Source organism: Chelon labrosus, assembly GCF_963514085.1.
Source record: "Chelon labrosus genome assembly, chromosome: 14".
Lineage (NCBI taxonomy): Eukaryota > Metazoa > Chordata > Actinopteri > Mugiliformes > Mugilidae > Chelon > Chelon labrosus.
The window spans coordinates 21,201,734-21,225,573 of NC_140347.1; the positions used below are offsets into that span (position 1 = coordinate 21,201,734).

At 42.2% G+C, this 23,840-nt stretch overlaps 1 protein-coding gene and 1 pseudogene across 2 annotated transcripts; both read right to left on the reverse strand.

The window, feature by feature from the left end:
* Positions 1 to 3,590: 3,590 nt before the first annotated feature.
* Positions 3,591 to 4,758, reverse strand: LOC311499451 (coiled-coil domain-containing protein 85C-B-like; annotated as a pseudogene). The gene has a single exon. The product of its transcript is annotated as a coiled-coil domain-containing protein 85C-B-like (transcript).
* Positions 4,759 to 6,309: 1,551 nt separating this feature from the next.
* LOC311499452 (cholesterol 24-hydroxylase-like) lies at positions 6,310 to 21,651 on the reverse strand. The gene is made up of 15 exons (XM_084560429.1): positions 21,272 to 21,651; positions 21,074 to 21,151; positions 20,827 to 20,908; positions 20,566 to 20,639; positions 20,129 to 20,215; positions 19,431 to 19,569; positions 19,216 to 19,326; positions 18,941 to 19,103; positions 18,793 to 18,858; positions 18,514 to 18,586; positions 18,338 to 18,422; positions 7,600 to 7,710; positions 7,322 to 7,410; positions 7,176 to 7,242; positions 6,310 to 7,089 (listed from the first exon to the last, which is right to left on the reverse strand). The coding sequence occupies exons 1-15, from the start codon at positions 21,418 to 21,420 to the stop codon at positions 6,940 to 6,942; spliced, it is 1,524 nt and encodes a 507-aa protein (XP_084416555.1). The 5' UTR covers positions 21,421 to 21,651; the 3' UTR covers positions 6,310 to 6,939.
* Positions 21,652 to 23,840: the final 2,189 nt, after the last annotated feature.

Here is a 23,840-nt window from a genome sequence, read left to right on the forward strand (position 1 = left end):
ATGACTTATGCTTTGCCTAGCCACACAAAAGTAATTTTGTCCTGTATAATTAATGCTCCTCCTTTATCTGGACTTGGGCTTGGCAAAGTGACTCAAAAGAGACACTCTGGCAGAGTTACTTAAGTTTTTTTTTTTTTTTTTTCTTAAGTTTGGTTTAGTTTCTAACCTTATGCTCCACTAGAGCCTACAACAGTAGAGTCACAGTAGAACATGAGCATTTTTTTGCCATAACTAGAACATTTTTAACATTTTTTGTATAAACGGTTTTAACTTGACAAAATTAACAACCTAAATGGATTATTATTTTATTATTTATTTTAGTGTGACAGTGAAGAAACATTTAGGCTACATCTAGTGATGGCCCTCTGACACCCGAGGCTCCGACACATGCGCCGTAGCTCATGAAGCAATTGCATCGAACCACTGTGCCGAGGCGTGGTTCGGTCACGTGACTAGTGACGTTTGAAGCACTTGAGTGACGTTCGAAGCACTGCTTCGAACGCTTCAGCGGCAAACGAATCACCTGAGGGGTTCGGTTTGTCATGTGAATCACCTGGTGGGATCGAGTGTGTTCAGGGATATCTCGGATATCCTATCCTTATTTAGTGATGCTCATTTGAATGTTTCTTTGCATAATAGGTTGGTTTGTTGCTGTAGTTGGAGTTAGTTGCGTATTTTGTGGAGATAGATCGTAAGATTCAGATTGAAATAGATAAAATAGTTACACAGTTAGACAACACTAGATTTATAGATAGACATAGTTACATAGATAGTTCAAAATATCATTATATATAGATAAGATAGAGAGCGAGAGATACAGATAAGATATAGACATATAGTCAGAAGTGCGTGTATAGTTTTGGTTCGGACAAATCACGTGTTTTGTGACGTATGAACCATTTCACCGCTTCATTCAGAAACCCTGTCACTGGTTTGGTTGTCTCGGCTCTTCGGGAGAGATGAGATGAGTCTTCGAAGCAAATAATGACTGAGTCAAGAGAGATTTGGTTTGACACTGTTGCATTCAGTACAAATATTCTCTAACACTACTAAACCATGATACCAAGAGCAAATGAAAATAGCTGATGTAAGCGCTGAAACATAATCATTAGTGTAAATTAGGAAAGGTTCATAGAGTGTAGCAGTGACGTAATCAAAATGGTCCACCGACAACGGCGCATCACTGATGAGGTTCGTGGTACACTGTGAAATCATTGGTCTTTCGTTAGCGAAACAAGGGTTTGATTCCCATTTGTTCTTTATTATTTATTTTATTGTTATATGTATATAATTTTCTTATAATAAACTTTAAACCACATATCCATGTAATGTAGTCGAATAGAAATGTGCATGGCAAATCAAGTCCCATACAAGCATGAACCAGTATGACACGTCTCCATTGCACTACATTTTATTGTCCACTAGATGTCCTAATAGAGCACTGTGTCACTGAAGCTTCGAGTAATGAACCTTTTTTTGAATCACGTGTCGAGGCTTCAACAAAGCCTCGATTGCCCATCACTAGCTACATCCCGCTCTGTAAACGAGGGCGCGATCAGCGGCAGCTTTGCGCATGCGCCATTCGTTCGCATTCTGGACACGGAGTGGCGTGGGTCTCCCTCTCTGCTCTGACTGCTGCTGCGCGGGGCTACTGTGAGACTGAACGCCTGTAGAGGTGTGCGATCCCGCTCGATTTGGTATCGATCCGATACCAAGTAAATACTGGGCCCGTATCGCCGATACCGATACCGATATCGATATCGATACTTTTTAAAAATGAAGGTGGACGCACCATCAATCTGAATCAATCTAAATCTGAATTAATTCTCATGACATTTTAAGTGTTTTCGTGATTTGCCTTTTGGATTATTAATCAATTAAAGTTCAGTACAGAATTTGGTTTATAAGTAAATAGAAAATACTTTATCACAATAAAAGTTTTTGTTCAGAAACAACACAAAATGATCACTTGAGGACAAATAAAAACAAATTATTTTTCAGGCAGAGTGTTCAGAAACTACAATAAAAACTAAATCTCTCCCTTCATTGAACTTCTTTCTGGATTTTTTTTTCTTAAATAAACAAAGTGTAGAAAATTATCACTCCACAACAAATGTTATAAATAATGTAAGGAAGTGTTTAGGAAGTACAATACAATACAAAAATAAGACAACATTTCTCCCCTTTCGTGCCCTTTTTTTCGTCGTAGCCTATCAGCGATCTGTAGGGGCCAAGTGGGCGGGAATTTTAAAAATTTCTATATGCTTTTACAAGTTTGTTGTGTTACCACTGTATCTTACCACCTTTTTACAAATAACACAACTTGCTATCGTTTCATTTTCGGTCCGAAAATATAACCAAACAGCTCTATTCTTTCCCTCGTTGTGTGTAATGCCTTGCTGCTGGCCGAGCCTGGCTGGTAGCGGTGGGCGGTGTTCGGTCACCTGGCGCTGCAGAGTCACATGACAGTACAACAAACACACGCGAGGGGGAGGGGGAGGGGGAGCAAAATGAGCCTGATCTGTTCTGACAGCAGCGGCATCTAGACAAACAGAGTCAGGTCGCTTCTTTAATGAAACGAGAACAAACTGAAACTTAAGTATCGATATCATTACATTGGTATCGATCAATCTCGATACCAACGTTGGTATCGATATTATCGATATTTGGATCGATCCGCCCACCTCTAACCGCCTGTGAGTGCTTTGGGTCGGGGGAGGGGCTCACGGCAGCACCCGCTGCTTGTTGAGGACAGTAACTGAAAACCGATATGTGCTTTCACATCAGAGTCTCCAAGAACCAGAAAAGTCTCCAATGAAACCAGAAAAAGTCGCTAGATTTGTCGCTAGTCGCTTTTGACAAAAAAAGTCGCCAAGAAGATTTGAAAGTCGCTGGATTTAGCGACAAAGTCGCCAAGTTGGCAACACTGCCTCAGCGTCTGTGCAGTGGAGCCAATACGGAAGTGCCAAAATGAGTTCATCGAGTGGGAGCGAAAGGGAGCAAATCCCCATAGACCCCCATCTTAAAATGCCGAACTTTACAGCAACGTTATGTTTACAGCCTCGTACAAAAAACGGATTTGGTCTCGATAGCGTATTTGACTTTTCATGACAGCATTACGGGGGTGAATTCATCTGTATAATATCACATTACAGAAAAGATCCAGTCCAGACATGACATTAGTCTAGATGTTGAAATGTTAGTCGTGTAGCCTACTGGCGATTCCAGCATAGTTTGCAGACTCAAGCGATGGGTTCGTGTGGGACTGAAACGGCCACTTACGGAGGCTGTGTGTGCGTCTGTGTGTCATAATCACCCCAATCGAGACATTACAGTGAGTTAATCCTTCAATACAATGGTGATCAGCATACGTTGTCAGAGAAATCATACGCATAGTAGCCTAACTACACCATCTGACTGTGTCTATCGATGAGGCATTGTAACAGGCAGGTATGTGGCCAGTTGAACAGAATATGGCCAAAAGCTTTTAGAACTTCATTGGCCTGATTGGTTGGACTCTAAGTGTGCATGCAGATCACGATTCCCCATGTTTCCAAGGGGTTTCCACAGCGTATGTACTCACCATTGAGTCAATTGGGGATGCTCCTGTGATGATGTGGTGCTGACAGGTCATCCATGGACCTCCTCATCTTACTGTTCTGTGAGGGCTTGTGTATGTGGTTGTGATTCTGGGTTGCCAGCACTACCCGTACTGGACGTGCTACTCCCATCCCCAACATCCCTGACGGTGCCGGTGCCTCCGTTCAGGTTGGTCAAACTGGACTGACTGTCTATGGAGCTCCTGGACCCAGCCCCATTCCTCTCCTCGTCCAACATGAGGATGATCTCCTTCAGTTCAGAGTTCTCCCTCAACACGGTCTCCTGGTTGGCCTCCAGCTCCTTCAGCTTCATCATGCAGGTGCCAACCTTCTTCCACATGGCGCTGGCAGTGTAGCGGCCAAAGCGTTGCCACTCGAGGGACAGCTTCGTGCCCTTCTGCCTTTCATCGTCCAGGAAGCAGCAAAGCTCCCTGAGCTCATGGTTGTCGTACTGCAGCTTCTGATTGATCTCCTTCAGGCTCCGGATTTCGTGGAGGTGCACCTGCAGCCATCGGTTGAAGTCTTTCATCAGGTTGCTGTGCTCGATCATCAAGTTAATTTTCTCGCTGTCAACCCTCCTTAATTTCCTGACCAGGTCCTCTTTGCTGCACCGCAGCAGCTCCTCGTCCATCTGTTGGCTCAGGTCATCTTTCGGCCCCTCGGACCAGTGCCGGCGCTCCGCACACGCACATCACGCACTGCGCGTAGGGCACCAAGTCCCTGGGGGGGCACCAAAAAATCTGGGTCGTGAAAAATCATCACAATAGGCTACTAGTATAAATAACAAATAAAATATGTCTAAAGCATGTTAATATACAAAAGCAATACAAAAGTAATATAGGCCTAGACCAAATTAGTCGAGAAAAAGGTGAATCTCCTGTGCGGCCCTCTCTCTAGTCTCCCTCTGGTGCCCCCCTTCCCCACCTCCCAGTGGTCTGTTCGATTATGCCTCAATAGAGCGTCACAGTCCCGCCCACAGCCAAAGAGAGCGGAGGTGCCGGAAGTACGGTTCCCATTCATTTCTCCCATTGACGTTTTGGAAAAATCCGTATCTAAAGAGTTTTAGTGCATGTCTTAGGATAACCAGCTACGGCTGAACTCATAAGCATACCATTTCGAGTGAAAAAACGAAGAGAAAGTCCAAAAAAAGTCAAAGGTACAAGACTGTGTACATATTTTCATTTCCGAGAGAAGGAACTACTCATCCCATAAACCACCGCACCTCACTGAAGTTGACTCGAAGCCACAACCTCGAAAGAGCCTTTTCAGCGACTTCCAGATCTGATGACGGCCACGCGAACCTGTGCTGCTGTGTGGGCTACTGTAACATTACTGCTGTACGATCACAAATAAATAAATAAAAAAGAACCTGTGTTGCGTTTTTGAACGGTAGACTTATCAGTTAGTCAGCTAGCAATGCTATGTTTGATTATGCTTAAACTGGGCTTGCTATTTCTTTTAGCCATCAGAGATATAGTCAGGTAAGTAACGTTAGCCTATTAGCCTAGTTTGCTTTGCATTTCAGGACGCTTTTTTGGCGTTTGTTATCAATTATGATCAAACGATGTGTAGTGAAAAGGTAACGCTACAAGTGACACTTTCACAACGTAATGAAATGGTGAGTGGGAAACGGCTCTTGGTAAGGTGAACTTTAGAAAAACCCTGCAACTGAACGTGATGTGATTTTGCCAAATTAGACTGCTTTAGATAAGTTTCGTTGTTGTTCTATGCGGTCATTTTCAAGAGGTTCATAGGCCAAGGGCGACATCTGTTGGTGAAACTGCAATTAGAAAAAAAAAAAAAACACAATCTCAGTGTTTGTATATTTTCATATTCACAGAGTTGTCAAATTATGTACAGAATTATATTGTGCCTCATCAGACCTCTTTTAAAGGTAAAATAGAGTTTTGAATTTTAAATGTTCCAGTGACACATAGGCCTATATAAAAGACTAATGTGTGCAATATTTTTGTATGATGGTTCAATCAAAAATGCATTTCAGTAGAATATATATATATATATATATATATATATTATATTTATTTCTTTTCATGTTTGGTGCCATTGTTAATGTAAAATTATTTATTTGCAGCAGTTATTTTGGAAGTAAAGAGAACCTAAGAAATTCTGAATGGTTGTTATTCCTTTGGTGGTGGGTAGTTGGTTGGTTGGGGGGGGCACCACCAAGCATTTGCGCTTAGGGCACCCAAATGGCTAGCGCCGGCCCTGCCTCGGACGGATTCTTAGCCATGACTCCCTTGGCTCTGTCTCAGTTCGTTTAAACAGTCGGCTTTAAATCAGCTATCAAAACTCATTTAATTTAATCTCAATTGCGAAATTGTGTTAAAATACTAATGCATTGTACAAAATGTCCGATAATGAAAGGGAAAATATTAATGTGATGCTATGCCAACCCGTGCACGGACTGCACTCCCTCACTAATCTGGTTACAGAAAAACCTTTGTCAATCTGGGAAAACAATTGCTGGGACTCACATTTCGTCAACAACGGCCAATCAAGACGTGGGAGAGGTGTGGGCAGCAGGTAGATGAAAAGTGCGTCGGAGAAGCACACCGCACAGACTCAGCCCTCTTAAAGGGACAGTTGGGAGAAACTCGGGACAACAGAAACGCTCCAAAAATATTAGCCATTTGAAAATATAATAACAGGCCACTTTTAAAAGATTTTGAAAGTAAAAGGCATAAAAGGCAGTGGTCCACATTAAAAACTAAGAGATAATAATTTGAACCAACTTTAACAACCAGTTCAAATTCAACCAGTAGCAGCTTCTGAGTGAGAAATGAAAATTGTAGTTTAACAGGTGCCCGTGGAATTCCTTGACCAGGTCACAGCGCCCTCTTGTGTTTACTGACAGCATTGGCCAAAATCATGATTTGCAGGTTGAACGCATGAATAATGTTGACATGTATCACTGCGCAGCAAACAGAACACAGCCTAAAAGCACACTGTATTTCATTTGGATGTTTGTTTTATTTAAGTAACATGTCATATTCATAATTAGCGTTGCAGGCACAAAACATTTCTGTGTGTTCAGTAAAGTAGTTACACAAAACAAAAAGATCACTTCATATAAATTCATAGGCTGTTGTATTAGAACGGAAAAATAAAATCCTATACCTCCATTAGGCCTTTCATAAGTAACAAAAATTAAACTGTGAATATACGGAATATTTAATTATACATATTTAACAATTCATTAACAGTAGTCCATTTTTAGTGTTTAAAAATCAGAGAAGCAGTTAAGCAGTATAAGCCACAACCCAAACTCACCAATTGCACAATTATTATATCCTTGTACGCTATGTTACTTTATGATCATTTATTCATTGTACTTCCTGTGCCGGACAGAGCACAGCACTCCACTCTTTGGCCTGAGAGTGCCTGTGTCCAGGATATCCAAGGACTGCCCCGGGAGAAGGGTGAAGTCAAACCTCTGGAGCAGCTTAGCCATCACGACTTTAGCCTCCATCTGAAAACACATTGCCAGTCAATCAGTGTGAGGTTGTATGTGTTTTATGTCTATGTATTTATTGATTTATTTAGGCACGCACTAACCTGAGCAAAGTTCTGTCCCAGGCATGAGCGTGGACCGAGGGCAAAAGGGTAGTAGCAGTAATAGGGCCTTATAAAACACATAAGAGGCAACTTGAGTCACAATGCACAATGATAGGATCTTGTCTAAGGATAGGTCTGCTGCTTACTTTGGAGCATCTGGGTGAAATCTGTCTGGATCAAATGTCAGTGGGTCCTTGAAGAATTTTTCCATTCTCCCAGTCACATAGGTGCTGAACTGAATTTCAGAAAAAGAAAAATCACATTTTGATAGTAGGTAACTGAAATGCTTAACAAGTGATCTAAAACAAGGTGTAGTTTCTTAGGTTTTTAGTAATGTCAGTTATTGTCCTTAATACATTTAAAACAGACAAGAAGACAATTTCTTCTTCAGACCTACAAACACAATCAAAAGCAAATGACTCACAAAAGCAGTGAATCCCCCAGGTAAGTGGATACCATCAATAATGATGTCATCCGCAATTTCACGGGATGTGCTTGGAGCTGTTGGGTACATTCTCAGGGTCTCTTTCAGCACCTGGGGGAAGGTTACAATGTTGGTAAGCATGCTGGTAGCATTTTAACCTCATTCAGCTGTTGTTTAGCTTTCAACACTCTCATATATTTTAGAGTAATTTCCAGCCACAACAGGAAGTTATTTTCAGCTAAAAGCTCAGATAAACCCACTTTACACTATCTGTCCAGTACAAAGCGCCAAACAACAAATAGTGGTTAGCAGCTAGCGGCTAACTTTAGGAGGAGAATTTGGTTAGCTACTGAAAACCTGATGCAATATGTAAATATTTTATTCATTTATTCATCTTCTGTTACCACTTGTCCTGTTAAGGGTCGCAGGGTCTGCTGGAGCCTAGCCCAGCTGTCATCGGGCGAGAGGCGGGGTACACCCTGGACAGGTCGCCAGTCTATCGCAGGGCTAACACAGAGAGACAGACAACCATTCACACATGCACATGCACACCTACGGCCAATTTAGAATCACCAATTAACCTAATGAGCATGTCTTTGGACAGTGGGAGGAAGCCAGAGTACCCGGAGAGAACCCACATAGACACAGGGAGAGCATGCAAACTCCACACAGAAAGGCCCAGTCAGTCCATGGTTTCGAACCCAGAACCTTCTAGCTGTGAGGCATCAGTGCTAACCACCACACCACTGTGCCGGCCTTATGTAAATATTTTTTGTGCCATATTTACTTTCATATCGTTTATCTTGTCTACCTTATTCTATTTCTTGTATCGCTGTAACACCCTAATTAAAGTCCTATCTAAATAAAGTCCTATCTGTAACTGTCTTGGATTTAAGTTCATGATTATATTAATAAATAAATAATTTACCTTTCTACATTTCATGATTGTAATATGACTGCAGGTGTAATATGCTGTTAAGTTTCACATTTAATTTGGTTAATTGCGCCCCCTGCTGTTCATTTAAGAGTTGCATTGAATGTGGTGTAGGAAAGTCAGGTGATCCGGATCGCACAGTTAAGCCCAAATTATGCTTCCGCGTTGACACAGCGCGTCCGTGCGTACGGACCTATTACGGACCTATTGCGTCCTTGCGGACCCCCGTGCGTCCTACGCAAGGGCCAGACGCGCACCTCCCAAAAATCCTCGATGCGCGTCGAGGCGACGCAACAGCAACGCAGCGGCATTGGCTGTGATTGGTCCGCTAACTACATCCGCTGGAGACCGCTTTTCCGGTTTCCACTCATAAACATCATTGTCTCCTTTGTCGTGCCCTAATTTGCAAAAGAAGTATTTCTTCCTCTGCTTGAATAATTTGGAGCTCCAACGCCAGTCTCTCTGTCTCGGTGTCCATCGTACACTGTGACTACGGCAAAAGCCGGAAGGTAAATAACGAGGCGAGATAGTCACAAGAGTCTCGGTCGGTCGGTCACAAAAAATCATAGCGCCCTCTACCGGTATGGCATGCATTTCGACACATAAACCCCACGCAGAACCATCACGGTCTCACGACTGCGTCCGAGCAACTGCGTGGCCATTGCGTGACCATTGCGTGATCACTACGCGGAAGCATAATCTAACCTTTAGTTTGAGAAGGAAGCCGAGAGCAAGAGTTGCTCATTACTTCCGGTTTGTGGTCCAAAGGATGCAATGTACGCACATTCTCCTAACTTCTCCTGACTTCCAGTTCAGAAGGCGAAACGGTATGTGTGACCATGTGTATTTGTAATGTGTATTTGTTTATTTGACATGTAACATATTTTTATACGTATATTATTTCTGTTACAGTTTTTCACCAAAAAACGATGTTCATCTACAGTGCGTGATAATAAACTGTTGAACAGTGGTTGACTCGTCAAGTCTGTCTGAGCTAGAAGAAAACCTTTGGGAGCAGTTACAGTGAAAAACGTAGCCACAAGAGTGGCGAGTGAAAGCTAGCCACGAAGAGTCGCCGTCGGCAATATTGATTGAGTGGTCGTCATCAGTTGAAGAGGTATCTTCGCGGGCAAGTGAGTTATCGTCATCGTGGGCAAATGTACGCCGTGAGCAAGTAAAGAAGTGTTCCTAAGAAGACATAATAGGCCAGAACTGTTGATTAAAGACTCAATTGAGAAATATCCGCCTGCATGATGGAATCAAAGGGACAGCGCCGCGGTTCCGAAAGCGGTCACAAGGTGGCAGTATGATGCTCTGGACAATTCAGCAACAGTACTTTGCCATGGGATGCCAGGTCAGATGTATCGTTTAAGTTTGAAACAGTACGTTTTCTGCATGGATGTGTTTGTAAAACCGAATTTGCTTTCAGATAACATGTTTATAGGAAATGTGTAATTTGGTTTGATACTTGATGTGTATATCCATTACGATTCTATAGTAGCCTTTCATTCTTGGATTTCAATAGTTTGGTTTCAAACAGCAAATAGCAAAATAGCAAAGCAAATATGGAACCACATAAAGCAGTGAGAGATGCAATAGAGCGTGAAATCAAGATTTTAGAAGAAGAGAAGGCACAATTAGAACAGAAGTTAGAATCAGAAATGGAAGATGCAGAAATCAAAAAGATAAAAGACCGCATAGGTGAGATTCATGTAGAGCTTAGAATAAAGAATGTAAGGCTTACAGAGTCAGAGCCAGCAAGTAATGTTGAGCAAGAGCTGAGGCGAAGTGAAAGGGTGAAGCACCCCACAGAAAAAATGCTTGCATTTCAAAGGGAAGAAATAGCAAAAAAGGAAAGAAAGTTTATGTCTACGTATGTAAACTTCAAGGCAGAGGTCCAGTATAGCAGATCTAAGCTTAAAAATGAGTGTGCTAGAGAGGAGTTAAGTGACATGATCACAACTCTAGAGAAATATGAGTCAGAACTAAAACAATTATATGAGAGTCTACGTGTAATGACCACTCCATCACAAGATACAAGAAGGAAAATGGATAGCTGCACCTCAGTTACCTCTGAAATGACTGCAGTCCTGAATAGGCGTCACACTGAAGCTGGTGTCAAGGAGTTTGATGCAGTAGCTGAAAAAGAAACACTCCGCCAGTTACTCAAAAGAGAGGATGCCAGATCTATCTATGGATCGACTGTGTCTAGAGCTGAACAGAGTAGTCAGCTTGGAAGTCAGATGTCTCTAAAGAGGGCGGAATTAGCAGCACGCTTGGCGTCAAAAAGAGCTGAAAAAAAAAGAGAAGAAGAAATCGCAGAACAGAAGAAGTTGCTTGTCCAGCAACAGAACAGAGCAGAGGAGAAGTTGCTTGCCCAGCAAGAGAGAATAAAAATGCTGGAAGCTCAGAGGGATATCGAAGCCATGGAGGCTGAATACAATGTGTATGCTGAAGAAGAATCAAAATGGAACACTGAAATAGAGAATGATGGAGTAATAATCATTCAACCTCAAAGTCAGCTTCCAGTGCAAAAAAACAGTGCTCCATGCATCCAAGTTCCCCAAAACATCTCAGTCCCTCCTCGCACTGTAAGTAAGTCAGATCCAGGAGCAAATGAGGTCTCACTGGCTCAGGTGTTAAAAGAAACCCTGGCAACGACTAGACTCCCAGCACCAGAGCCTTTTGTGTTCAAAGGAGACCCACTGAAGTTCACTGAATGGAGCAGCTGCTTTAAAGCATTGATTGAAACAAGCTGTACAGACCCAGCACATAGACTGTATTACTTGAAGAAATACATAGATGGAGAAGCACTTAGTGTGCTAGAAGGAACATTCTACAGAAGTGACGAGGAAGCCTACACACAGGCATGGGATGCCCTGAACAAACGCTATGGCCACTCCTTCATAATCCAGAGAGCTTTCAGGGGAAAACTAAGCAGCTGGCCAAAGATTGGTCCGAAGGAGTCTCTCAAACTAAGGGAGTTTAGTGATTTCCTCGTCTCCTGCAAAAATGCGATGCCCCATGTGCAAGGTCTGAAGGTTCTAGATGACTGTGAAGAAAATCAGAAGTTACTACAGAAACTTCCTGACTGGGCAACAACCCGCTGGAATCGCCAGCGGGTTCATAGCAGAAGAGGCACGCATAGCGTGCAATCCAATCTCCTCTCTTCATGCACTAAAAGGTGAAGATGAAATCTCAGGAAGAGAAAAGAAGCGTCTCAAAGTCAGCACTCTGATGACATCAGCAAAGGTGTCTCAGAAAACAAAACGCACTGACCAACAAGACAAAGACTCCAGTGTATCAGACGGAGACAAAAGACAACTAGAGTGTGCCTGCTGTAAAGAAAAGCACTTCATCTATAAATGTGAAAAATTCACAACTATGTCTCAGGAAGAAAAGAAGAAGTTCATCCTAGACAACAAGATGTGCTATGGTTGCCTTAGGGTTGGCCATGTCGCCAAAGACTGTAGAAAAAGGGCCACATGTAATATCTGCAAACGAAGCCATCCCACTCTCCTTCATGAGGAGCGTCCTCAGAAGGAGAGACCAGAAACTCTGTCACCAGAAGAAAGTGCATCTTCTCACAGTGTGAGAGTAGACAACAGTGATCGCACTTCAATGATTGTTCCGGTGTGGCTGTCCGGTGAAGCAAAAGAAAGCCCAGAAATCTTGGTGTATGCATTACTGGACACACAGAGCAGCAATACATTTGTTGACCAAGATGTTTGCGAGAGACTTCGAGCAGAGACTGAACCTGTCAAACTGAAGTTGTCAACAATGACTGACAGAGGTTCTATAGTGAACTGCCAAAGAGCAGTGGGACTTAAGGTGAGAGGATACTGCTCAAAAGAGAGCATTGAGGTACCGCCAGCCTACACTAGAGAATGCATCCCGTTGGAGCAAAACAGTATTCCCACATGTGAAACTGCAAGGGGATGGACTCACCTTTTCAGCATAGCAAAAGAGCTCCCTGGTCTACTGGACTGTCCGGTAGGACTCCTGATCGGATATGACTGTGCAAGAGCCCTGAAACCAACACAAGTGATATCGGGGGAAGACAGTGATCCATATGCAGTCAAGACAGAGTTAGGTTGGAGTATAGTGGGATCCAAAACAGCTCAAGCTAGCTCAAAGGATGTGACAGGGTTCTGCCATCGCGTCTCTGTGAAGGAACTTCCACCTATCACACCTGCCTCTGTCATTAAAGGGGAACTCCGGCGCAAAATGAACCTGGGGTTAATAACACATGTGTACCGAGTTCTAACGTTCTCTGGTATTTGTTTTCATGTATTTGTTTTGTTAGTCAAATGTGACCAGTTTTCTTGCAAACCGCTATTTAGCGTATAACGCTAGCCTTCGGGGCACACCGACACATAAAAAGAATCGCTATTTCTATACCACTAACAAGGCTCACAATATCACCACACTTACACAGTAGCATAACTAGGGTCTCTACATGTAAACCGAAGCATTGAGAACTTTGCAAGTATACAGGCAGTTTATTAAAAAAGGAATACAGTACCGTTCGCATCCAGCTCGCTTATCCAGGCGGGCGCCATCTTGGGGAAACTGACCTGTCTGTTGCCGGAAGAAAGCACTGAGAGCACTGAACGAAGAGAATTCAGTTTCCCCAAGATGGCGCCTGCCTGGATAAGCGAGCCGGACGCGAACGGTACTGTATTCCTTTTTTAATAAACTGCCTGTATACTTGCAAAGTTCTCAATGCTTCGGTTTACATGTAGAGACCCTAGTTATGCTACCGTGTAAGTGTGGTGATATTGTGAGCCTTGTTAGTGGTATAGAAATAGCGATTTCTTTTTATGTGTCGGTGTGCCCCGAAGGCTAGCGTTATACGCTAAATAGCGGTTTGCAAGAAAACTGGTCACATTTGACTAACAAAACAAATACATGAAAACAAATACCAGAGAACGGTCGAACTCGGTACACATGTGTTATTAACCCCAGGTTCATTTTGCGCCGGAGTTCCCCTTTAAGGCATTGGAAACAGACTTTCTGGACACTAACGCCAAGGAAAGGAACATATCCCAAGAAGATATTCAGTTTATACAGCACCTGAATGGGACCATCCATCATAATAAGAAAGGACATGTAGAGATGCCTCTACCCTTCAGAGAGCGTCCCCAGCTCCCGAACAACAAACACCTTGCTACGGTCAGAGCGAGGCATCTAAAGCGAAAACTGGACAAGAATCCAAGATACAAGGAAGATTATGTGAAATTCATGGATGGCGTATTTGAGGATGGTGATGCGGAAGAAGCAGACAGCTTACCAAAGGAGGGCAGCACATGGTACATCCCACACCACGGGGTGTACCACCCGCGGAAGCCTGAAAAAATTAGAGTTGTATTCGACTGCTCAGCCAAATTTGAAGGCACCTCTCTTAATGATCACCTACTCACAGGACCGGATCTAACTAACACTCTGACAGGAGTACTGTGTAGATTCCGTGAGCATCAGATTGCAATCACCTGTGATGTAGAAAAGATGTTTAACCGTTTTCACGTCCACCCAGATGATCGGGACTTCATGAGATTCCTGTGGTGGAAAAAGGGAAACACAGAAGGTGAGCTCAAAGAATATCGCATGCGCGTTCATATTTTCGGAGCAGCGTCATCTCCGGGATGCGCCAACTACGGCATGAAATATCTCGCCTGTGAATATGAAAAGGATTACCCAATGGCAGCAAGCTTTGTCCGCAAACATTTTTATGTGGACGACGGACTTATCAGTGTGGACTCAGTCAAGGAAGCCGCCCAGCTGATCACGGAAGCACAAGAGATCTGTGCTAAAGGAAAACTGCACCTGCACAAGTTCGTGTCTAACAGCAGAGAAGTATTAGATACCATCCAGGAGAGTGATCGTGCTACTGTAGTGAATGATGTAGACCTGAATTACAGTGAGCTTCCAATGCAGAGTGTATTAAGAGTCAAGTGGAATGTAGAAACGGACGCGTTCTCGTACAATGTCGTCCTCAATGAAAAGACTGCCACGCGGCGAGGAATCCTATCTACAGTCGCAAGCGTGTATGACCCTCTAGGATTTCTCTCCCCCTACATCTTAACTGGAAAGAGAGTGCTGCAAGAGATGTGCAAGCAAGGAGTTGGATGGGATGATCCTCTTCCCCCAGAACTAGAGTCAAGGTGGGAAGCATGGCTCCTTGACTTGGAGAATCTCCAAAGAATCCAAATACCAAGATGCTTCATTTCTGAGAACCTTGGTGCGATCCAAAAAATTGAACTGCATCATTTCTCAGACGCGAGCAACAACGGCTATGGGCAGTGTTCGTACATTAGGGTTGTTGCTGAAGAGCAGGTGCATTGTGCACTGGTTATGGGTAAAGCCAGAGTGGCACCCATCAACATTGTGACCATACCACGTCTCGAACTCACCGCAGCCGCAGTCTCTGCTGCAGTGAGCAATATTCTCAGAGAAGAGCTTGATCTGAAGATAGACCAGGAATTCTTCTGGACCGACTCGCAGGTGGTGCTTGGGTATATCAAGAACGAAGCCCGGCGCTTCCATGTGTTCGTCGCCAATCGAGTCCAAAGAATAAGAGACACTACAGACCCAAACCAATGGTTCTACATCGAGACAAGTCAAAATCCAGCAGACCATGCTCAAGGTGGCAGACCTGAGTGAGTCAAACTGGCTGACAGGTCCTAAGTTCCTATGGGAACAAAAGATAGTAATGAACCAAACATCCCCAGAGCTTCTTGTTGGTGACCCAGAGGTCAAGGTCCTCAAAACAGATGCTTTGGAAGGTGAAAACTTCCTTGAGCGGTTGTCAAGATTCTCAGACTGGAATACAGCCCTCAACACTATCGCTCGGATTAAAAGGCTGGCTAGCAGAGACCAGTCTGGGCCCATTAGTGTAGAGGAGAGAAGAAAGGCTGCTACTACACTCGTCAAGGTAGCACAAAGAGAAGCCTTTGAAGAGGATCAAAAATGGCTTAGCCAGAAATCTAAAAAATTACCAAAAACAAGTAAACTGTATCAGCTTGATCCTACCTTTGAAGATGGACTACTCAGGGTCGGAGGACGGCTTAGACGATCTTCTGCATCCCTTGAGCTGAAGTATCCAGTGATCCTACCTAGGGAAGGTATCGTCACACAACTGATATTGGACGACTGTCACAAGAGAACTCAACACCAGGGCCGTGGCCAAACAATGAACGAGCTCAGGGCCAGTGGATACTGGATTATCGGCGGCAGCAAGACAGTGGCCAAATACATCAAAAATTGTGTCATCTGCAGGAAGGTGCGTGGACGAATCGAAGAGCAACGTATGGCGGACCTGCCAGTTGACCGAGTAGATCCCTCTCCACCATTCTCATATACTGGAATTGACTGCTTCGGCCCTTTCCACACAAAAACAGGTCGGAAGGAAAACAAAAGGTATGGTCTGTTGTTCACATGTTTAAGCTCCAGAGCAATCCACATCGAGATGCTGGAGGATCTCACAACTGATGCATTCCTAAACGCTTTAAGATGTTTTATAGCAATACGAGGAGCGGTGAGACAGATCAGATGTGACCGAGGCACTAACTTTGTCGGAGCAAGGAATGAGTTACAAAAGAGTCTTATGGAATCAGACAAGGAGAGGATTGCAACCTACCTTGCAAGGAAACAGTGTGATTTCCTGATGAACGTTCCTGAAGCAAGCCACATGGGAGGCGTGTGGGAACGCCAGATACGGACAGTCAGGAGTGTGATGAGCTCTGTCCTGATACAAGCTACAGGAAGACTGGATGACACCTCATTGAGAACATTCTTCTACGAGGCTATGTCGATTGTGAACAATCGCCCCCTCACAACAGATACGATCAATGACCCCAAGAGTGTAGAACCGCTAACACCCAATCACTTCCTCACTATGAAGACGTCTGTGCCCCTCCCTCCTCCTGGCAACTTTGTCGAAGAAGATCTGTATGGCAGGAAGAGGTGGCGGAGGGTGCAATACCTGACAGAACAATTCTGGAGTAGATGGCGCAAAGAGTACCTGGCTAATATAAGCCTCAGACAACGATGGCTTGTGCCCAGAAGAAACGTACAAATAGGGGATGTAGTGATTGTCAAGGAGGACAATGTTCCCAGAAATGAGTGGAAACTGGCCAGGATTGTGGAGACGAGTGAAGATGATGATGGTCTAGTGAGAAAGGTTAAAGTTCAAATAGGTCAGAGAAGTCTGGGCAGGAAAGGTGAACGCTTGACACAGCCAACTATTCTTGAGCATCCAGTGCATAAGCTAGTGGTGCTAGTGGAAAGCCAGTCTTAACTATTTTACCTGACGATGTCTAACCTAAATAGAGTTAATCAGGAAAAGTTAAATGACAGTTTATTAGAAAATTATATGATTTAAATTATTATTTTCAATAATATGGTCACATAATTCATTATAATTTGGTGGCAGTGTAACTGTCTTGGATTTAAGTTCATGATTATATTAATAAATAAATAATTTACCTTTCTACATTTCATGATTGTAATATGACTGCAGGTGTAATATGCTGTCAAGTTTCACATTTAATTTGGTTAATTGCGCCCCCTGCTGTTCATTTAAGAGTTGCATTGAATGTGGTGTAGGAAAGTCAGGTGATCAGGATCGCACAGTTAGGTTGAGAAGGAAGCCGAGAGCAAGAATTGCTCATTACTTCCGGTTTGTGGTCCAAAGGATGCAATGTACGCACATTCTCCTAACTTCTCCTGAATTCCAGTTCAGAAGGCGAAACGGTGTGTGTGACCATGTGTATTTGTAATGTGTATTTGTTTATTTGACATGTAACATATTTTTATACGTATATTATTTCTGTTACAGTTTTTCACCAAAAAACGATGTTCATCTACAGTGCGTGATAATAAACTGTTGAACAGTGGTTGACTCGTCAAGTCTGTCTGAGCTAGAAGAAAACCTTTGGGAGCAGTTACACTATCTTATCTTATTTCTGCAATCACGAAAATTGGATGTACCATTGCCAGGTTGCCTTGCCAGAAACATGGGTTGGTTACTCCATAAATGTGCAGGACCGCATGACGGAGGTTTATCTTCTGATAAAAAACACACCCAGACCCAGTTAAACTGGGCGCATACCTGGTCTTCCAGTGTGTTATGGTATGACGAGACCAAGATTAAACGATTTAGACAAAACTGTAAAAGGTGTGTTTAGCACAATGACAACACATTATTAGCAAAAGAACAGCATAGACACGGTAAAGTGTGATAGTCACAGCATTGTGTTTTGTGGCTGCTTTTCTAGAGCTGGAACGGGCTTTAGAGAATCACGAATAGCTTGAGACTACCAACTGATTTTGGCACAGGACCTTCTGGTTGTTTAGAGAGCTGGAAATGAAGAGTACTTTCATCTTTCACCATGAAAATGATTTAAAGCAATTCAACCCCAATCCATAACAAAAGAATGGCTTCAGCTATAAAATATTAATGTTTGGTAATGGCCAATCCAGAGCCCAAACCTGAATCCTATAGATAACCTGTGGGAGGACATGAACAAGGCCGTGTACAGGAGATGCCCTGATACCGTTTGACAGACCTGGAACATCTGTGCAAATACGAGCAAGACGTTACATTCCACAGTTGAGATGTTCCAAGCTGAGCACTATAATGAAATCACTCATGGTGCGTCAACTCTTAAATATTTGGTCAAACCTGCTGGTTTAACATTTAACAGGGGGACTCACACTTTTTATATCCACTGTAACGGCGAATACATGAATGAACATGAGAGTAAACTTAAGTGTAACTTTTTGCATAATCGTGGCATATACCTGTGACAGATAGATCAATTGGCCCAGGTCATCATAGGTTATTTCCTGTTTCATCCCAATGACATCATCAACCTCCTTCTTAACTCTGAAAAAAAGAAAAAAAATTAAACGACTGAAGAAGCCTTCATTCACTACCTATACTTTAGATTACCATGCACAGCATTATTATTTCTTACTTCTCCAGTATATCAGGATGTCTTGCCAGTTCCATAATGCAAAAAGCCAGTTGACTGGCAGTTGTTTCTTGCCCTGAAATGTGGTACGGCAAAACTGAATCAGAACTTTACTATAAAAAGAGCAATAACACACAGCACACACTTATGTAGATGTATTCTTCTTCTATGAACAAAAAAAGTGTGCATTAAAGGACTAGTTCACTATAAAACACAACAGAATGTCTATCACAAGTGGCACCCTTTATTCAGCAGTTTTTGTCCATGTAGATACTGACTCACCCGCAATGAAGAATGTCACAAAATTGTCCAACATTAACTCGTCATCTTCTTTAGACATGTTTTCCTCTAGAATAACGAGAAGATGGAAAAAAGCATTTGTCTTATTTCCATTACTTGCAAACATGTTCTGTTCTTTTGGGATCCTTACCTTTGCTGGCAGCTTTGATGATTTGCGTGAGAATGTCCTTGGGGACATCTTCGCCGTTTTGCATGGCAGTCTTTCTGTCATGGATCCACTGAGCTCCAGTTGTGCGCAGCAGGCGGCACGCTTCTCTCACTTCATTAATGAATGGTCTGTTCTTTGGATTGAACTGAAATTGGAGATTAAAGATTAAATGTCACGCTTGTTAATACGGGTTTTGCAACACACATTCCACAATAACCAACATATATATATATATATCAATTTTTTGTAAGTATTACCTCATGAAAAGTATCTCTAACATAGTACGCCATCCCTTTCAGACATGTCTCAATGGCTTTAGGAAAAGGTGATTTATTTATCAAGAGATCTAAATCCACTCCAAAAGCAACCTGAATGTCATAAAAGAAACATGTTAGAACATGATTACAGATAAACAATATGTTGGATAAAGACTTCTGCAGAGGAACTTGCAAAACTGACTATAGCACAATACCTTAGCAATAACATCTAGAGTAACACAGTTGACAAGGTGGAGCATGTTGGCTTCGGACTCACTATCAGCAATATCTGTGAGTTTATTCATTAGTTTCTCTGCCCTCTCATTGAAGGTGCCCATTAGACCTCTCAGGTATCTGGAAGTGGTTATAGTTTGGACAAAGGAACAGTACCAGTAAAGCCACTGAGATTTTTGTAATTAGACAAAGTTGCACAAAAAAATGGAAGTAAACTAAAGACAATATTCCCACAATCTGAAAAGGATCTAAAATGACCTGGATGTGTCTGTGAAGGTTCCCAGCCGTCCAGGTCATTGTATATCCAAATAGCATTTAAGAAAGGCAACTAGATTTGTAGAGCTTCTTGAACATGGTGCTCTAACTAACCATTACACAGTCATGCCAGTTTCTGGTCGTTACAGAAACAAGTCAAGCAAGCTTTCTGATGGGCTACACCCACAGATGTTCCTATATAAACTTCAGCTTCCCACCAGTCACTTAGAACTGAAGAAGCTAATTGGATGACTGGCAAAACACCTTCAAGAAACTCTACATGTCCAGCTGCCTTTCTTAAAAGCTTTGTGGACATGACCTTGATGAATGAGAACCTTCACAGACATCTACAATGATTGCAGACACTGGATATGAAATAAAGATTGATCATATTCTTTCTTTTAGTGATAACTGAGTAACTCACAAGCTGCTAAACGCAGGGTCCATTATCCGGCGCTGTTTATACCATTGCTCATGATCCTGTGCTGTTACCAAGCCATTGCCTAGGAACCTTGGAAAGAGACCAATCAGAAAATATTTTCAGAGTAAGGATGTAGCTAAATGATTTGACACTGAAAAGCAATGATGATTTTTACTCAGTTAAGCTAACATTACACTGCAGGGGGGGACTGGGACAAAAAATCTTTGGACCACATTTAATAACACACAATTCCCGGCATGCCTGATGGCCAGTCCATCCCTGATACACTGAAGGATGTGGTGTATAATACAATTATGTCACTTCAATAATGCAACTAATCTGAATCACAAAGTACACTTTCTTCTTACTGCTGAATGCATGTCAAGCCATGGTGTATAAAGCAGGTACAATAAAGTGATTCTGACAGTATGATGAATTACCTTTGACCAAATAGGTTGAAGAGTCGCTTGTAGAGGAATTTATCTTTGGGGTACTTTGGGGACATCAGGACTTCCTTAAACCACAACCGTTAGACATTGAAAGGTGTTTGACTGTAGCAGCGTTCTTTTACATTTTACCAAAATAAAGGCTGGGCTGGGCTATTATTTGTTTGCTTAGGACTGCTATCAAGCACATCCATCTTAATCCCAGTGCACTTATACCTACTTTTATGTGCAATGCTTATGCAACAATGGGCTTACCTTGGTCGCCTCTGGACAGGTCACACAAATGAAAACGTAGTGCAGAAAATTTGTCCTGTAAACAGGCCCATATTCCTCGGCCCTATGAATGAGAGAATATTAGTATTAATAGGCTTTAAAGGAAAGTGGTTCACCTATTACATACTCAAGTCTGATAACTTAAAGTGAATGTAGTGGTGGTCGAAACTAACTACTACTTAATGCATATAACGGACGTATCCAAAACCTGTGATGATTGTAAACTTACCATTCCAGGAACTTGTCTTGTGTATTTCCACCATCTCTCATTACACGCAGAAACGTTGGTGGATGTCCGAGGAAAAAACTGAGTTTAACAAAAAAACAAACAAAAAAACACACAAAAAAAAACAAAGTCAGCCAACATGTTTTAGCTCACAATTACCTAAAGTTTATATCCCCATCGACTACGACCCGCTTTCCTCACCTGTCTCTCGGTGGCCCTGGAATGTGGTCATATTTCATATGAATGCGTTTGATGTACAGGCAGTAGCCGAGAAACGCCAGTAGAAGTAGAAAGAAAAGAATCATGGCCCCTTTAGCAGCCAGACTCAAAAGCATGTTAAAAACTCCCATATTGGTAACTCAAGTCCTGCGCAGAGCTGCTCGCAACCACAGTTAATGGTTCACACTGAGCGGAAACCTCAGCGTCTGTGCAGCGGAGCCAATACGGAAGTGCCAAAATGAGTTCATCGAGTGGGAGCGAAAGGGAGCAAATCCCCATAGACCCCCATGTTAAAATGCCGAACTTTACAGCAACGTTAATATGTTTACAGCCTCGTACAAAAAACGGATTTGGTCTCAATAGCTTATTTGACTTTTCATGACAACATTACGGGGGTGAATTCATCTGTAATATTACGTTACAGACTAGATCTAGACATGACATTAGTCTAGATGTTGAGTCGTGTACTGGCAATTCTAGTATAGTTGCGGTCCACTTCAGTTGCCTCGACAATTTGTGGCCACATTACAGGTACACGCGAACTTCTTTTCATGATGTCGTTTGCTACATGTTATATTCCTTTATATCTTGATGGTCGCCAGCACAGGCTCCATAGCTCAGTGGTTAGAGCACTGGTCTTGTAAACCAGGGGTCGCGAGTTCGATCCTCGCTGGGGCCTGTCGGGTGATCGCTTTTATCTCTTAAAGCCAGTCCCACTCACACTTGGACCTTTGTTAATTTGTGTTTTAGCTTAGAGATGAGTTTCGATGTAGTTCTTGAAGGACTGATCAGACCTGCCGTTCATTACAAGACAAAGTATCGCTCTTTGCAAGGGTTGGTTGACAACGCTGATTTCTGTGGTTATAGAAATGCCATTCGTTGTGTCATGTTATTAGCAAAAAAATAATAATAACAAAACACCATGATCTAAGCAAGTCTCAAACGTTTCAGGGCTAACAATTAAAAAAGGAATCTGTTGAAATGCACAATGAATCTGGAACTGTCATCCTGTATGTCCAATGTGCCAACACTTCTTTAGATAGATAGATAGATAGATAGATAGATAGATACTTTATTTATCCCGTGGGAAAAGGCAGGAATTGCGGTCGAAGATATGAAAGATATGATATTTAAGTGGAGCAGGACAGAGACAGCAGCCTGTAAAAAAGCACTGTCTCCTTGATGTAACACCTTTTTATATGTGCTATATGTTTTCTTTTCATGCTAATATTAGCCTAGCATAGCCCGTTGATAATACTAGTTAAAAGTGCTGGTGTACATTGTACTCCAAGCTCTTTAGTGACGCAGTGTCATCCACACCCTGTATGCAACAAATAAATAATGCTGAGTCATTTTTGTGTGACATGGTCATAAAACAAAATGATCCAATGAGTTAATACAATAAAGTATTATGATAATGTTCAATTATGGAGCCTATTACATTTCAGAGCAATACCTGGTGATGACAATGACACAAAGTATGGCGTACGGGACACATTGTACTTTCTGGACAAAAATAAAAAAAGAACTAGTGAACTTCACTATAGATATCAAACGTAGTTTCGCTTCAGATTATTACAGGATTTTTTGACTTGTACTAACACCCTATTATCAAAATACTGCAACTGCCTGTTCTGGTGACCACTGGAAGAAAAAAAAAAGGCAAGACTTGCACACATATATGAGATTTGTGCATGAAAAAGAGCCAAAAGAATATGCTCTGGAAATGATGTGCAGATCTCGATTTTTTCAACCATTTGTCAACAGAAAATGTGAGATACTCCAATCAGCATTCAACCACACCATATGAGCAAACACAAGCCGACCATTGTACAGTTTAAAGGATTACATACGTTCTTTAATGTGTATCTTGTGTGTATTAATTAGTTTTGCAAATGTGACGATTTGCTGGTATTTGTCTTTCATTTTATTATAAACAGAATATCTGTGGGTTTCGGGACGCTGCTCACACAGAACAAGCAATATGAAAAATTCAACATCAGTTCAATGGGAAACGGGGAAAAACTGTGATTGGTCCTAACACAGAGCCCTGAGGAACTCCATAACTTACTTTTGTATAAATAGAAGAATCGCTGTTGACATGGACAAACTGGAATCTGTCTGACTGATAGGATTCAAACCACTGTAATGTAGCTCCTTTAATCTTGATCACACTTTCAAGTCTCTGTAGTAAAATATTGTGATCAGTAGTGTCAAATGCAGCACTAAGATCTAGCAGAACAAGTATAGAGATAAATCCATTGTCTGAAGCCATGAGGAGATCATTGGTAACTTTAACCAGAGCTGTTTCTGTACTATGATGAGCTCTAAAACCTGACTGAAACTCTTCAAACCATTCTTGTTTAAATGGTCACGCAACTGATTAACAACAACTTTTTCTAGAATTTTAGAAATAAAAGGAACGTTGGAAATTGGTCTATAGTTGACTAAAACATCTGGGTCTAGAGTGGGTTTCTTAAGATTTATCTGGTTTAATCTTCTTTCTGAGACTTTAAGTTCTGCTGCAGCTGCACATGTTGTATCTTTTATT